This window comes from Xenopus tropicalis, chromosome 6 (genome assembly GCF_000004195.4).
Source record: "Xenopus tropicalis strain Nigerian chromosome 6, UCB_Xtro_10.0, whole genome shotgun sequence".
Classification (NCBI taxonomy): domain Eukaryota; kingdom Metazoa; phylum Chordata; class Amphibia; order Anura; family Pipidae; genus Xenopus; species Xenopus tropicalis.
Window position 1 is genome coordinate 93,036,504 of NC_030682.2, and position 17,401 is coordinate 93,053,904.

Consider the following 17,401-nt stretch of genomic DNA (forward strand, 5'->3'; position numbering starts at 1 on the left):
TCTGCATCAAGGGTAAAAATCATGGTGACTTGCTGTAATAGGACTTTTCACACACTTGGGCTCATAAATAAGCCCTTAAACCTATACAACCTACAGCACAGTATTGTACATCCGCATATTTGTAGGAGTGACTATGCTGTGTTATGCTGAACACTTATTACTGCCTACAATGTAGCTCTGAGGCCTGTTACATATATGCTGGAAAATGCCACAAGGTCCTGCTATGGTGACTTTTTTAGACCTATGGGGATAAATACACACTCCATTTTAAACATTCTCACCACCTGCTTTTGTAAGGATTAATTTAGCCTGTAAATCCTAAATGCAAAATTATTTTAGAACTCACCAGCAGGTTCAGAAAGGATTTACCCTCATATGAAATGAGGCACTAAGTCTGCACAGGAGAAGTAACCCACAGCAACCAATCAAATTTTTGTTTTTAAACTGGTGACAAGTTAATGCTACCTGCTAATTGGTTGCTATGGGTTAAGGGGCACAGTTAGGGCCCCTTATTACATAACCCCTCTAAACTCTGAAACACTATGTGTAATTAAAACATTTTCCTCTTTGTCTGCTTTGCACTTTATTCCAGATTGGCCTTACTGTGATGTGTATATGAAATTATTTATGTTATAGAATGCCCTATTTCTACCAATTTTGCAATTGGTTTTCATTATCAGTATTTATTTATAGTTTTTTAATTATTTCCCTTCCCCTTCTGCTATTTTCCAGCTTTCAAATGTGGGTCGCTGACCCCAGTGGCTAAAAACCTATTGTTCTGCTAGGCTACAATTTATTTTTATTGTTACAATTTATTATATATGTTTCTATGCAAGACCTTTTCTGTTTATATTCTTGCCTCTTGTTCAAACCACGGCCTGGTTGCTGCAGTAAATAAGACCCTAGCAACCAGATAGATGTTGAAATACCAAACAGGAGAGCTGATGAATAAAATGCTAAATAACTAAGAAACCATAAAAAAATAAATAATGAAGACGAATTGCAAATTATTTAAGAATATAAATATCATACTAAAAGTTAATTTAAAGGTAGTGATTAGCCTTGAATACTTACAGCATTCCCCCAGGAAACTCCTGTAGTGTGATATTCCTTAATGTATGCTTGCAGCTCGCTCCAAATATTCAAGTATGATTTGACCCAATCCACATGGCGTGGGTCACTGTATAGAGGCAGAGCATAAACATTAGCCAAAGATAACTAACAAGAGGAAATGATCTACATGGATTATAACCATTTGCAAAATTCAAGTGCAGAGCCTGACTAAATGAGTTTCATTGTAAAACTGTAAAAATATATCCTTCAAATGCCTAATGTTTTATTTGTTACAAAGACTGCACACAGTACAGTTCACAATCAACCATTTCTTTAACAATTTTTCTTTTCTGTTCTGCAAGGAAAAGAACTGTTGTTTCCTTGCCAAGAGATAACTGAAAACTTCACAAGTTTATGTTTCCGTTCATACAATATCAACAGAATTATGTACTAACTTTCAATTTCTTGTTACTTTTGCCTGTCATTTTTCTGTCATTAAAAAAATAATTGAATGGGTTTAAAGTCATTGCAAAGTGAAGATTCCTAACTATTTGGGTATTAGCCAAATAATACGTGTAATACGTGACTGTGTAGCCTTAATATTGTGTGGGGCCTGTAGAACAGCACAGGACCCCAGTAGCTTCCACTATATGGTAAAAGAAATTCACTACTAGTATTATGTTGAATATGATTAGATATTCTACTACCAAATAAGTGAAATTGCACTTTTTGGCTTTATTATATAATAACCAATATTGGAGCTATATAATTATTCATGTGCATTGATATTGGCAGAGCACAATGAAAGTCTTTTTAGTGCTCATTAGTGATGTGCAGGTTAAGAAAAACTCGACCCATGCCCACCCTGCAAAGACATCACAAAATGGTCGGGGCACGTCAGGCATGCGTCTATAAATTCACAAGCCGGAAGAGGAAACCAGCAGAGTTAGGTTGCGGATGTGGAAAGCAGCAGAAGAGCTCAACCCGAACCTGCCATGACCCGCAAGTGATGTCCCACGGGTATCAGGCCGGCCACTGGTATGGCCAGATATATGTCTGGTGCCTGACATATGTTCTAGCCATACCAGTGGGCTTACATGAGCACTAGATGGCTGGCAGTACATTTCTCTTTATCTTTCTCTCACTTTAACTCATGCCTCAGAAGCAGTCTTCATGGTAATTCATTAAAGATGAAAGATTTAGGCTGGTTTGGTGACATATTACTGGATGCAACTAAGGCTAGTACAGCTTTGCCTGCAATTTTCTTTGGACCACTTGCATACTCAGGATTGCCACCAATACATACTGTATGAGGGGGGAACTGCAGAATGTTTTTCTTTTCTCTTGTAAACAATACACACTAATAAGCTAGCAGAAAGAAAAATATTTTCACTAAATGTGAAATGATACATACATGGAATACTAGGAATGATACATACATTTTATGGAGACTAATTTACCAGGTAACCCTGCGCTGTTTTGATAATTTTAATACATTTTATTTTTTTCAATTTTTCTGTCATTGCACATATGCAATGGTGTGCATTTTATCTATACTGAATAAAAGTTATATTTTAATGAGGAACTTTGTCTTGGACATCTAAGAAGGGGAGGTGCATCTTTATGGTAATGCTTTTTCTGTTCTTTTGTAAAATAATAGATTTATATAATTATGATCTTGCACACTTTCTTTGATTAATTTTAGGCTTTGGCATTGTGGTGGTGCTCCCCTTTGCAGTAAATTGTATAATTTAACATTCTTACAGATCAGTTTCAGTTTAATATTACATGAAAGAAAAATATATCTAAAAAACATGCATTAATTATACCCAGTGGCGTAACTATAAAGGAAGCAGACAACGCAGTTGTGGGGGAGCCCGAAGGACAGGGGGGCCCTGACTGTGGGGTCAGCTTCCTCTATAGCCACTTTTCTCTGTGGAAAATTTGCTCTACTGCTCTTTGTGTGGGCAGGTGCACACGTGAGTGGGCACAGAGGGGGGAGTGCATAGATGAGGTGTGTGCCAGGCCCCTCCAAGAATCTTTGGAGGGGCCTGCACACACCTCATCTATGTGCTCCCCCGTCTGTGACCCAGCACCACTTTGTAACGCTGCCTACAAAAACAAACGAGATACCTTAATGTAAACGTGTATACAGGAACAGAATTGGTTATCCAGAATACCTGGGTAAAGCATTGTTCTTTAATTTGGATCACCATACTTTAAGTTTTCTAATAGCCTTCTTAACATGAAAAACACCCAGCAGGATTGTTTTGCCACCAATATAGATTCATGCAACTTAGTTACCATCAAGTACAAAGTACTATTTTAGTATGAAGTACTATTGTTACAGATAAGGGAAAAGGGATTGACCTTCCTGTAATTCGGAACTTTCTAGTTAATGGGTTTCTGAATAAGGGATCCATACCTGTATTGTTATTGATAATGCAAATAACATTGACTAGAAAACATAAGCATCTTGTATACACTTACGTGCTTTTGTAATCTTTAAGTACCCTGTTAGTATAAAAGGTAGCAGCATCAGTCATCTCTTTGACATAGGGACCTGGTTTTGGGGACTGAAAATAAAGGATAATTAGCCATCAACTATGGATAATGGCAAACAGGGCATGTTGAATGCTGCTGTAATCTGACAGAAAACAGGGGCAAAACGCATATGCAAAATAGGCAGGCTATCTCAGGTGAAAAGCCCCCAGATGTCAGGCTTGCAAATCAAATTATATTTATTTTGTAGATGTACCATAAGCTTGGCCTGTTTTATCGACAATAACTAGATAAGTTTGATTTTTCAAGCCTGGTGTCCTGGCTATTCCAGAGTGCCTGCCTACTTTGCATATCTGCTTTCTCTGCTCTCTTGGTTGAAGCCTGGGGCCACACACTCTCCCTCTGGAAAAAGGCTGAAAATCAGTCCTGGCATCAGCCTTCTTCTTTGCCTACACCCATAACCATTCAATCGCCCAGGTGTAGGCAAACACGGCAGATATCAGCTCTATCTATCTGCTGACATCCGTTGTGTGTGCCTGCACCCAGGTCGAAACCATGGTTCTGGATGCAAGAAAAGAATAACGTCTGATGCCAGTGAAGGGGCTGATTTTCGGCCCGCATTTTTCCACAGGCCAACAATCAGCCCCGTGTGGCATCAGCTGAAGGCTCAGGGCAGTGCACATGGGTTCCCCCAAAATAGTCAGGTGAGTTCATTCTGAATAAAGGGTACATAACAGTTACTTGTTCAGTTTTCTATGAGAGGTGGTGACAGTCACAAATGATATATGTGACAAAATGTCAGCATGGTTTCCCCCAATTCTGGTGTAGAACATTGTAAAGTTACATGGCAAGGGTTCAGATTCAGTTGAGCAAATAATTTTCTTAGAACAGGCCATTGTAGGAATTAGAAAATCTCAAAATGGTAACAGTCAAAAGTTCAGACAGTAAGTCATGGGGAAATACACATCAGAATCTTTGTGTCTATAGAGGGACAGGGGAAGGAGCCACTTAAAGGCTAAGTTGTCTGATAACAACAATCAGTGTTGCACTTCATACTCCATGGCAAGTGAACATGCAACTGGTTTTTATTAGAATATAAGTGTTTTGAATATAGAATATAAGCTTAAGAATGCAACAAACTGCAGGTTTTCTAAGTCCATATTTTAAATATACTTAGCCTTAAATATATTTACTGTATGCCCAACAATGTAGCAAGCTAAAATTAAAGAATTTGTAAAACCAAATCCAACGTTTTTCAAGATGAAAGCAAATTTCATTTTAAGCAACTTTCCAATAAACATACACATTTCTAATGATTTTAAAGTTACATTTAAATGTATTTGTCTCTCCTAGGCTATTCTCTGCGCTGCTTGTTCTGACTACTTGTACCATGTACCACTAAATCAATATACTTGTAGTCATCTCCCATCCAGCCAAGACTTTACTTCCCAAAATGTCTTAGACACATCTGGGATTCTCTTTCTTTTTTTCTAATAAACATATAATTTGTAATTAATATATATTGAAAAGTTGCTTAGGATTAAATTCTCTTTCATTAGGGCTCGTACTGATAAGCATTTTTTATCTGCTCTCCCCTGCGGTAGCGTTCTCTGTTCCACCACAGTGGAGTGCAGATAAAACTGCATTCCATTCTTCTTAACGGGGTTTTGCTCACATAAGCTCACGTAAGTGCTGATGTTATTTTCCACCTGAATTTAGTGCTTACATGCGCCTGTAAGGAAGAATAGGGTGTGTTTGTTGCTGTGCATGGGAGCACAGAATCAAATGCTTGAATTAAATTCCTTTAATATACAAACAGAATATTAAACCCATTAACCTTACCATGGCAATCCAGCCAAGCGCTGGTATACTTTCACTGATGCCAGAAAGGTGGTTGAATAGTTGACTTCCACGATTTTTTTCTCTGAATGACTGTATTTCAAGGATTTTTTCAGAAATCGGCTTTAGGATTAAGCATTCTTCTGCCTAGGAAAAGTGATAAATGATGATAAATGTATTACTGGAGTGAAAACATATAATGACGTTGTTAATTACAAACACGCAATATGGAACAATGGTAGGTACAAAGATAACATTGTGTGAAACTTGTGTTTAACTATTAACAAACCATTCAGTGCCATCTGCTTCACTTTTATTTCCTTTTCTCTGTAATTAGCCACTGTGTCTAGCTGTCTCCTACACACTTAAAGGAACAGTAACACCAAAAAATGAAAGTGTATTAAAGTAATTGAAATATAATGTACTGTGGCCCTGCACTGGTAAAACTGGGGTGTTTGCTTCAGGAACACTACTATAGTTTATATAAATAAGCTGCTGTATAGCCGTGGGGGCAGCCATTGAAGCTGGAAAAAAGGAGAAAATGCACAGGTTACAATGCAGATAACAGATAAGACACTATTGTATTCTACAGGGTTTATCTGTTAGCTGCTATATAACCTGTGCCTTTTCTTCTTTTGAATGGCTGCCCCCATGGCTACACACCAGGGTTTATATAAACTCTAGTAATGTTTCTGAAGCAAACACAAAACTTTTACCAGTGCAGGGCAGCAGTACATTATAGTTTAATTTCTTTAAAATATATACATTTTTTGGTGTTACTGTTCCTTTAAGGTCCCCATACACGGGCCGACTATAGCCGATTCGGCAGCTAATCGGCCCGTGTATGGGGAGAGCAGAGCAGCCTGGCCGACGGATATCTGGCCTGAAATTGGCCAGATCTCGATCGGCCAGGTTAGAAAATCCGGTCGGATCGGGGACTGCATCGGCTCGTTGATGCGGTCCCCGAACCGACTGCCCCATTGCTGCCCACATAATCCGATCGTTTGGCCCCAGGGCCAAACGATCGGATTATTTTTTTTTTACCTAAATTCTCCCCGATATTGCCCACCCGTAGGTGGGGATATCGGGTGAAGATCCGCTCGCTTGGCGACATCGCCAAGGAATGAATAGAAAGTGAGTGAATTTTTCTGTGTTGAGCTCTAATCTCATATTTTGATAAATCTGTCCCCTAGTAAACCCAGCAGACTGGAATTTCCATATAGCAGTCTCCAGTGTCAGGCAAGTAAGGCCTATTGTTTCTGCTCTTGACAAGTTACAATTCAAATTAAAACAATCACTATTTAGCTACTTAGGAATCCCAGGGTTTTTTCTCCACATTTCTCTACTCATACTCTTTGTACAACCTATATGGATAACTTGGCACTCACAGTGCCAATAACATGTCAAGTATTTTTAAGGTCACTGAAGCAGAATAAATTCTTCTTCCATAAACACTCTAAAAATAACTTCTATTACATTAGATGTACAGCAGATAGGCTTGTTGCACTTATGTGCCAGTTGGAAGAGGAAAAATCTCTGATCCATAATCTTAACTCCTCGGAAGAAATGAGAAAGCAAGTCTGAACTTCAGCACCAGCCAACAAAGCCTTATTAGGGATTCAATTAAAGACAAAAATGTTATTGCTTTAGGGGAGAAACAATCCTTTCACAGACATACAGCTAGTTATGCACTGTTTCAGCATCCCAGTCATAATTTTGTCTCAGTAGAATTTTTAGTGTCCTAACAACAGTAAACAGATATGGTGGTTAAAATTGTGGCTACAGACATAGGTTACACTGGTAACTTATAGGCCACAATTCCTTAGGCCATAAAAGAATTGACCATGCTAGAGCATTGAGTGCACTAGTAACAAATGTATTTTGTTTGCTGTATTTTTAAGCCTATCTATTTTAACTCAAGTCAGCTTAAAGGAACAGTAACACCAAAAAATGAAAGTGTATAAAAGTAACTAAAATATAATGTGCTGCTGCCCTGCACTGGTAAAAGTTGTGTGTTTACTTCAGAAAGTCTACTATAATTTATATAAATAAGCTGCTATGTAGCCATGGGGGCAGCCATTCAAAGGAGAAAAGGCACAGGCACATAGCAGATAACAGATAAAACACTATTGTATTCTACAGAACTTATCTGTTATCTGCTATGTAACCTGTGCCTTTTCTCCTTTTTTCCAGCTTGAATGGCTGCCCCCGGGGCTACACAGCAGCTTATTATATAAATTATAGTAGTGTTACTGTAGCAAACACACCAGTTTTACCAGTGCAGGGCAACAGTGCATTATATTTTTATTACTTAAAAGCTCTCTCATTTTTTGGTGTTACTGTTCCTTTAATAGATAAGTTAGTGCAGAGCAGACTAGTAGTCTTTTCATATAGAGGACTGGACTCATGGATGTATATCATACTTATATCATTTTATATCACTGAAATCATATTAACAGCCACATAGATTCTCAGATATGATGCTCAAGATTCAAATCCCTTGTCACTGTGTAAAGATATAAGGAGCAAGTTATGAACTCTGTACTCATGTTTTCCTGCTCCCACCAACTACAGATAAAACATTATGGAGTTATGCAATAAAAGACACCAAGTTTGCCCAGGTGCAGTAACCCATAGCAGCCAATCAGCATGAAACATTTACTGGTCACTTGCTATGGGTTACTGCACCTGGGCAAGCTAAGTGCCTTTTATTACATAAGGGAGTTATAGGGCCATGTAATAAAAGACATCAGAGGACTTATGTATGTCCGCAAGTGCAGTTGCAGCCCCTCAACTTTCCCAGTTGAACATAAAACTACTTCCATCAAAATGTGCTCTTTGCACTTCGGTGATGCTCACTCCCTACTTTGTACACTGTTCTCTTTAACTTTTCCACAACCTTATTTGTAGGACAAAATATGTGTAGGACAGAAAGGCAGTAATAAGGATCACTATTTTTCCTATGGTTTGGATCTTATTACACAGAATAATTCTGGATTTGCAAAAAGGTGGCCATAGACAGGCCCATAATGGAGGCCAAATCACCAACTTTTTTTAAAGTTGGTATCTCCCAAAAGGTGCACGCCAATGTGCTCCCCATTACTCCCCATGTAACTACTGCCACCAGTCTGGTGGTAATTCTAGGGCTTCCTTGAGTCACCAAAAGCACTTGCATAACATTCATCACATAAGGCTAAAAGAATGCATTGGTGCTCCCCACAAGTACTGGTAAGTGAAAGCAGTATGTATGGGTGAAAGTACCAGTTAGTGGTTATCAGTAACTTTGTCAAGTGAATGGGAAGCAATTTGATGCTTGCCTATCGTCAAAGAATAATGAAGTTTTAGGTAAGCTTAATTGCCCCAATAAAGATAGAGCTACCGCCCTAGACCATAGGCTTTCAGTAGTGTATATACAATATACTTCCATGGGAAAACTGAAGGCCAATAATGGAAAGATACTAAAGAGGTAATTTTTTTTGCACACTTCTTCTACCTTGAAATGCATAAAAGTAGAAAAGATACCATTGCTTATCCTCTAACAGCATTTCAGATTAAGTGTACTCTATATTCTATTAAATGTGAGAGTAGAAAAAAAAATGATAATGTTTTGGGATTGTCATCTGGATAAAGACCAAAGTAGTTATAATAATAATATTGAGCTTCAGCCATATAAGTAAAAGGGACATAATATTTTGGAATAGTGTCATTTGGATCAAGACCAAAGTAACTGTAGTGATGATAATATTGGGTTCCTGCCATATAAGTAAAAGGAAGCCCTTTATTTATTCACTGTGACCTGAACTGCGCTCTGCACATTTATCTCACAACTCCCAAGCAGGCTAAAAGAAAAAAGCCCAAGGATCAGTCTGCATACGGTACAGGCACATTAATGTAGTTTATGTCTACAACACAGATTTAGAACAGGTAATCCTTTCAGCTACTGCAGATCTGTAACTGCCATAATTCTGTCAGCAGTGCGTGCAAAGTCCAGTGAAAGGTCATTAGAAGCTTTCTATTGCTAATCTGGGCGCTTCAGCACAGAAGGTCTCAGCAGCTGTATGGACCTGTACCTCCAGTCCAGGTTTATAAGTCTCCTGCTAGCTAAATATCTGGTCCTGTCAGTGATCTGACATGGCCCTGTACTCACTTACTTACCAAAATACTGGTAACAACATGTGTCCCATATGACAGGACCTGATGATTAGCTTGTCATTCCCATTGCATGATCAGAATAAAAATCTCTTTAATACCAGAATATCAACCATTCTCATTTAATGTAGTTTCCTGTGATGATGTATGTCTTTGGAAAAGTACAATATCAGAAAATCTGGAGTGGAAGCTTTGAACTGAATTGATTCTTTTCTGATTTTTCTTGCAATATACTGTACATGTGGACAATGGTGATGTTTAGCCTGTAGGGGGCTTTCTGTAAAATCCCATCCCTGAAACAGTACATATAACTATAGCTGCTTTTTTGGGCTAGTTAGCAGACCTTTACTTTTAGCATGAAATATGGCATTTCATGGTATTTGGATCTTCCCATAGACTTTTAAGGACTAGAGAAATGATTTCAGATTTACATCATTTTAACTACACATTGCTGGGTCTTTTACTTTTATTATCTGCTTAGCTTTGTAGTGGTTTAATATACCTATTCAGTTGTGGCACAAAACCCACAAAAGTATCCACAAGAAGAGCTTTACAGAATAAGCAATTTATTAAAAAAAAAACTTGATTCTAATGGATTCTTTTCATTTCTCTGGTTCTCGTGGTATTCTAAGGGCTCTGGCACACGGGGAGATTAGTCGCCCGCGGCAAAACTCCCTGTTCGCGGGCGACTAATCTCCCCGAGTTGCCTACCCCTGCCATCCCACCGACGAACATGTAAGTCGCCGGTGGGATGGCAGACGCGGCGGGGCGATTTCGGGAAATCGCCGAAAAAGCCTCGCGAGTCTTACATCGCCGGTGGGATGGCAGGGGGAAGGCAACTCGGGGAGATTAGTCGCCCGTGAACAGGGAGTTTTGCCGCGGGCGACTAATCTCCCCGTGTGCCAGAGCCCTTGCCACAAATCTCTTGTGGTGGATTGGAAGGCCCACCAATGATAAAGTGGTTCTACTCTTGCATAGTGAACATAAAATCATTCCCATTGCATTTATCAGAATGCTAATCTCTTTTATGCCAGAACATTCTTTTTTTTCTTGTTTAGTTGTTTCCAACAGGGCTGTATGTCTTAGGAAAGTCTGGAATGGAAGCCTTTATGTTTTGGTTCCCTGTGGTGACATTAAATCAAGCGTATCATATCTTTTTACTTTAGGTTTGTATGTACTGTATTTCTTTCTGAATTTCTATGCTTTGTATCCAGTATAATTTTTTGAATTTTAAGAATATTTATACATGTGAACAATAGCTATTACTGGCTATTACATATATTAGGGCTGCAAACTAAGTGCTAAAGCAGAGATAAAATGAGGAGGTATTTTATCTGTAAATAAGTGTAAAGATAAGTACTGTCATGGATATCTGTTGTGGCTCCAGTAACAGAGTGAAAGCAAGCCCAGATTGACAATCTATGGACTCTGGCAAATGACAGAGGGGCTGCTGTAAGATGCCATAGACCAGTGCTGTTCAACTTCTGTGGTATGGAGGGCTAAAATTAATGGTGGTAGCACACCAAATAGACAAATGGTTGGTGCTCACTGCAGGGATATCACCCATCACTCATATGCGAGAAAAGTTCACATAAAGTCATATTAAGCTATATCCTTAAATCCATATGGCTCATTCTCCCCTGTGGATAGCACAGCAACCCCAACACTTAATTAAACACCTTAGGGCCCCCCAACAACTATTTCCAAATGCTAATAAACTCCCAGAAAAAAACCCCGCCAGGTTCACCTCCCACAGGCAGCATAGGCAGAGTGTGACACACACAGGCAGTGTAGGGCAGGCAAAGTATGGCACACAGGCAGCATAGGGCAGGCAGAGTATAGCACACACAGGAAAGTATAGGGCAGGCAAAGTATGGCACACAGGCAGCATAGGGCAGGCAGAGTATATTTAAACAACTGTGTTCTTTCTATATAGATAGGTTAGAGGTACCACAATATACAATAGAATTAGCTTACTGGGAGTTACCTCTTAAAAAACTGTCTAGAATATGATTGGCCCATTTGTGACTCTCTCACAATTGATTGTTTAACTGAAAATGTAATGTGATTGGCCCATCATGGGATTCCTCTGATTGGCCCTTGTGACTTTAAATAATGTGTGTCTTCATGTTTGAAAAGCAGCCTATGATTAAGTACCCTATCTGGTATGAAACGCGTAAGGCTTTTTTAAGTATCAAAATAAATTTTGATACTTTTTACTAACACCACAAGCTGCTTCCTGAAAACTTTTTTTTGACGGATAAGGGATTCCAGATGTGCCTGCCTTTTGTATGTTCCAGTATATCCAGGCAGAGTATATCACACATAGGAAAGTATAGGGCAGGCAAAGTATGGGACACAGGCAGCATAGGGCAGGCAGAGTTTGTCTGCCAGAGTGCATTCATATTGCATGTGATTGTTGGAGTGCTTGCCATCACATGTGCATAGGCTAAGAGTCTGGAAATACTTAGGTAAAGAGGACCGATAAAAATGTTTTGCATGTGGCTTCATTAAAGGGGCTCAACCATAAAAATAACATAATGAATGCCTAAAACAATGTGTTGTATTTAAAATTAGAAAAGTCCCTGGGAATTGGTTGGGCCCCACCACTCCTATGACAATGGCAGTTCCACCCTTGACAAACTGTAATGTAGTGTAAAAACTGAGTAGCTGTGGGAAAATGGATTAATGTTTTAAAAGTTAACTCTTCTGTTATATGCTGTATGGTTATATTTAAAAACCTTCATGTCCATATAGAAAGCAGCACTGCCCCACTATATGACAGGGACTTTGCAGACCTTTATATTCAGGTGTGAATACTTTGTGGCTGATTTATGAAGTATTCCCATTAGTTCAACTGTGAGCACATTTATTAACATTTTTCTCTCAGAACTAGGTGTATGCAATAAAAGCACTTTTCTAGGGTGCAACCATTTGGGGAAGGTGAGGCGTGTTCCAGCAAATGTTTTTATTGCAGTATCAGGTCCGGACTGGAAAACATTTCAATGCACAAAACAGGCCCAAACAGCCCCCTACCAGCCCACTGAATAGTGACTGTTTATGGCAGTGACCCCCAATCAGTGGCTCGTGAACAACATGTTGCTCACCATCCCCATTGATGTTGCTCCTAGTAGTCTCAAAGTATGTGCCAGGTATACCACCAAATAGAGCCTTCTGTAGTCTGCCAGTTCACATAGGGGCTACCAATTAGCCAATCACAGTTTATTTGGAATCCACAAATTACTTTTTTCATGCTTGTGCGGCTTAAAAGTAAAAAAAGGTTGGGGATCCATGGTCTACGGCATCTTACATCAGCCTCTCTGCCATTTGCCAGAATTCACAGATTGTCAGTCCGGACCTGTGCAGTATGCACAGCAGTACAATAAATATTTGAGAGTCTCATCACAAACCAGCCCATTGTCTCTTTAAACTAATCCTGCATTAGCTGCTTTGTGTCCCTGCGACTTTTCCTGACTGTTGTGCTGTTTATGCAAGCAGCCTAACATATTGCCTTCATCTGCTCCTAAATAGCTCTACACTCTGCGGGGGTTGTAAGTTTACACAGCCCCCTGTTAAATTTTAAGGACACAGTCTGCCTCACCCATCACACCTATGACAAGCTGTGGTATCAACAACTGAAACTGGACTGCATGGCATGTCCTTACATAAACAGGTGAATGTGCACTGACAGCTGCAGGTCAGACAATGGCACAGTGACCTTTTGTTGTATAACCCAACAGCTGCAATATGGGGCCTCTGGGAAACCAGTTGCTTTGCTCGCAGATGACCAAACCAAGCTTAAGGTAACACTTGCTCCTTACATTGTGTAAACTTGTACATTAATGTTCCACTTATAGAAGGTAAAATATCATGACATAGACTAATGCTGTATGAAGTACAGTGGCTACAAACTATGCATAGAATAGTAACTGTCTGATAACCACTGCATTGCGTTTACTTTTTACAGCCATTGTATTAGGTCCTATGGCCTATCTCAAGGCTCAAGACTTCCGCGTTTTCAGGGGGAAATCGCGGCACCACGTATGCCATCCCACCGACAATTTACATTTCCGCTGGTGGGATGGCATTTTGGGGGATTAGTCACCCCCGCGACAAGGGAAATTTGTCGTGGGCGACTAATCTCCCCATGTGCCAGAGCCCTTAAAGAGATACTGATACCAGAAATTAAACCATTTTAACATCTATCATAACATTGTTTTTGCATGCTATTTATAATTTTTCCATAAAAGTATTTGCCCAATGATTTTACATTACCCTCTGATGCCCATGTTCCTCTAAGGGAAGGCTGCCACATTTGTGTAGCATTAGTCAGTTAGCATTTAAAGCTTACAGGCTGAGAAGGGACAGGTTGGCAAAATATTTAAGTTTAGGAACTTCAAGTAACAATTAATTACAAAAGCAGCGCTATCAGTGAAAAATTATCAACATGACATATATGTAACTTTTTATGTACATTTATATATTGAAGAGTAGTTATTAGTTTCTGTATCCCATTTAGCTACAGCTCAGTTTCTTTAGGGTGAAGAAACATGACACTACTTTGTAGAAGCTACTTGTCACATCTACTAAACTTCAGAAAATACACTGCCATAGACTGAGAATTGCCTCTGCTAAAACACATGTAGAGACAATTCTCAGTAATTATCAGCAATGTCTATTTTTGTAGTTGTGGCAGATATTTTGCTACAAGTAGCGCTGTGTGTTTTCACCCTTTGGATGCATTATTTAAGAGGCGAAGGGAAAATTAAACAATAATTCAGAGATACCGGAGGTTACACAAGGCAGTAAAGGAAAAGAGTCACCTCCTATATTAAACTTTCTGTCCCTCTTCTTGGCTTGCTGAAATCACTTTACAGAATTAAACATGACTTAAAGTACAGTAAGCCAAGACTCGATTCTTTATTTAGCACATTTTGATTAAGGAGGCCTGCAGGAGTTCCAGGGTGGTCTGCTTTCTGAAAACAGACTTAGGTTTCATATACTGCAGGGAATGAACATTGAACAAAAAAGAAAAACCACACTGTGATTCACAGCCTGCTCTGTGAGGCTGTATTGTTGTTAGAGCCAGTGAAGGCTTGTAGCTGTGTAAAAAAGAAAATTATTATATATATATATATATAATATATACAGTGGTGTGAAAAACTATTTGCCCCCTTCCTGATTTCTTATTCTTTTGCATGTTTGTCACACTTAAATGTTTCTGCTCATCAAAAACCGTTAACTATTAGTCAAAGATAACATAATTGAACACAAAATGCAGTTTTTAAATGAAGGTTTACATTATTAAGGGAGAAAAAAAACTCCAAATCTACATGGCCCTGTGTGAAAAAGTAATTGTCCCCTGAACCTAATAGTTTTTCACACCACTGTATATATAAAATATAAACACCAGCCTTAGACCAAGTGGACATAAAGGTATCTTTAAATTTACTGTACTAACCTAATATCCATACATGCTAAAAGCAACACTGCCTACTTATACATGAGCCAAATGTGAAAGTATTTTTGCCTTTATTCTTTCTACAACCTAATTAAAGCTTCTGAAGATTGATAACCAAGGTCTAATAACTACCTCAGCAACCCAAACCTGCAGTTCCACATTGAATTACAGGTTGCACAATCCATTTTTTGATCCTTATATATTTTAGATGGCTACAGATTATTAATTATAACTATAGCTATTTTCCAGTGGTAACATAATATTATGGTTAAGGTTATGGAACCTGTCGTTCACCAAGAACCGGAGGATTTCATGGTGGCCACCCTGTATGATTTTCTTTTTAACTTTTGTTTGATGTGTGCTATTCTTTATAATACATAAATACAACTAAAATAATACAGGTATTATCTATCATAAGGGGGTTTCTTTCACCAGAATGTTACACAACACCAGAATGTTACACAACACTTTATAACAGTATAAAGTAAAATATTTATTATATTGTCATAATTAACATGCTCAGATACAAGTATGCTTCTTATAATTCACAATAGATTTGTAGATGGTTCCATGGTTAAAAAAGCTCAAAATGTCAAGGGTCTCAATTATCAATATAGAGAACATATAAATAAATAGCATACACACTGCAGTAAGCAAACCAGGATTGATTGTACTTAGTAGCTTAAAAATATTTTTTTTAAGTTTGCGAATTTCATGTATCTTTAAAAAAAAAAAAATGGGCAGGACACAGCAATATGTAAGAAATAGTATCCAGCCTTTAACTCTACATAGGGTTGCTATCTATTGTGAAAAAAATACAAGCCTTCCTATAATTTGATTTTTCTTCCCTATTTTACTGGCTAGGTGCTTTGCATTATAAAAGATCCTGCTAATAATGCTGAACATACGAATAATGGTGAGTGATAATATCATACTAAAGTGTTCTAGAAAGGAATTTCAATGCTCCGTCGTATTTAACAGGAAAACCTGAGAATATTTCAGCTTTTGTCTGGAACAGCAAGCAGCCACTATCTGGCACACAAAAACATTTCTATCAGGTAGGAAAGCAAAGCATCTGACTGTTCCCACTGCACATTCAAATATAGAACATGACCATAAAAAGTAACAGAGCAGGGAGAGTGCAAAGTCATTTATTACAGTCACTGTAGGATTGGTATGCCAGCTGGGTTCATATTCCCAGCACAAGCAGGCTCCACTCACATTCAAAGCAGAGAAGAGAGGAAGAGGGGGTGGGGGTGCTTATCCTGAACCTGTTCACACCTAGTAAAACCACTGCCCTGGTTATCTTCACCTCAGTTCTCACCGAGGGTGTCCTCTCTATTCATTTCTATGTTAGATACAATGAATGCAAATTATACATCAGATGACACAGTTGCAACGTATAGGGATATCACAAACCAAAGACAAAAGGACTGAAATCCCCAAGTCACCGCTTAAATGTTCTCTACTGAAATTGTGCAGAGATTCCATTGCTGTTAGAACTGGAGGAGCCATGGAAGCTGTAATACCCCTACCTAAAATTTTTCTTCCTGCTTCTAAAAGTTGGTGGCATGTGAGTGGGCAGCTGGGAGGCAACAAAAGTTTCATTTAAAAGTGTAACTTACTACCAATCCCTTCTGTGGCACTTGTGCAATTCTATTCATGCGTGAATTTCCACAAATACCAACAAGGACAACCAAAAACTGTAAAGTTAATTATCTTTTGCCACAGGCAGAAAGCTAGGGGATTAGGGGGTTCAACATTGCACTCACTAGGGCTAATAAATGGAGCACGATGGACACGGCCAGCGCAGACTGTGCTCTCCACTATTTGCTGGATTAGAAATCTGGAGCAAGGTGCAGAGTTGGGTATAAGGAAGACCTATACTTTAAGCCTGCACCATGCCCAGGCTTTGATAAATGAGGCCCCTTATGTGTACTACAGAATTTAAACCTCATAGTATTTAATGTTGCTCCCATAGGTAGGTGGTAAGGACGGCGATCTGGATCTGGAGCACCTGGATTTGCAACTGTTGACAGGGCTATAATTCACTCTGGTACTGCCTAGGCACTGGACCTTAGCCGGCCCCTCAGAAGGACCTGCTGTACAGCACATGCACCAATCATGGTTCAATTACCGCCGCCAACTCTCAGCTCCCCTGCCTGATTTAGCCAGTAATATCTGTCACTGGCAGGGGCCCCATATATAAGAGCCCTAGTTAGCTCTTATATCTTTTTCAAGGGAAAGAGAGCACACACCAATGAACTATATGACCTGTCAATCAAAATGTTGACTCGAGTCTTGAATGAAGAGAAACAGTTTGCTGAAGGATACTGAAGGGTCATTTTCAAAAAAAGTACAAAAGTTTTAAATGATTACATTTAAAAGTTTTCTTAG

The 17,401-nt window shown here is 39.0% G+C and overlaps 1 protein-coding gene across 1 annotated transcript in view; it reads right to left on the reverse strand.

Moving 5' to 3' along the window:
- The window catches only part of cap2 (cyclase associated actin cytoskeleton regulatory protein 2), a 64,700-nt gene that overhangs the window by 14,632 nt on the left and 32,667 nt on the right, over positions 1-17,401 (reverse strand). Inside the window, exons 5-7 of the mRNA XM_002932680.5 lie at positions 5,398-5,541; positions 3,544-3,629; positions 1,075-1,180 (exon numbers count right to left, since the gene is read on the reverse strand). Of these exons, the coding sequence (XP_002932726.1) occupies positions 1,075-1,180; positions 3,544-3,629; positions 5,398-5,541 (336 nt within the window). The remainder of the gene's footprint in view (positions 1-1,074; positions 1,181-3,543; positions 3,630-5,397; positions 5,542-17,401) is intronic.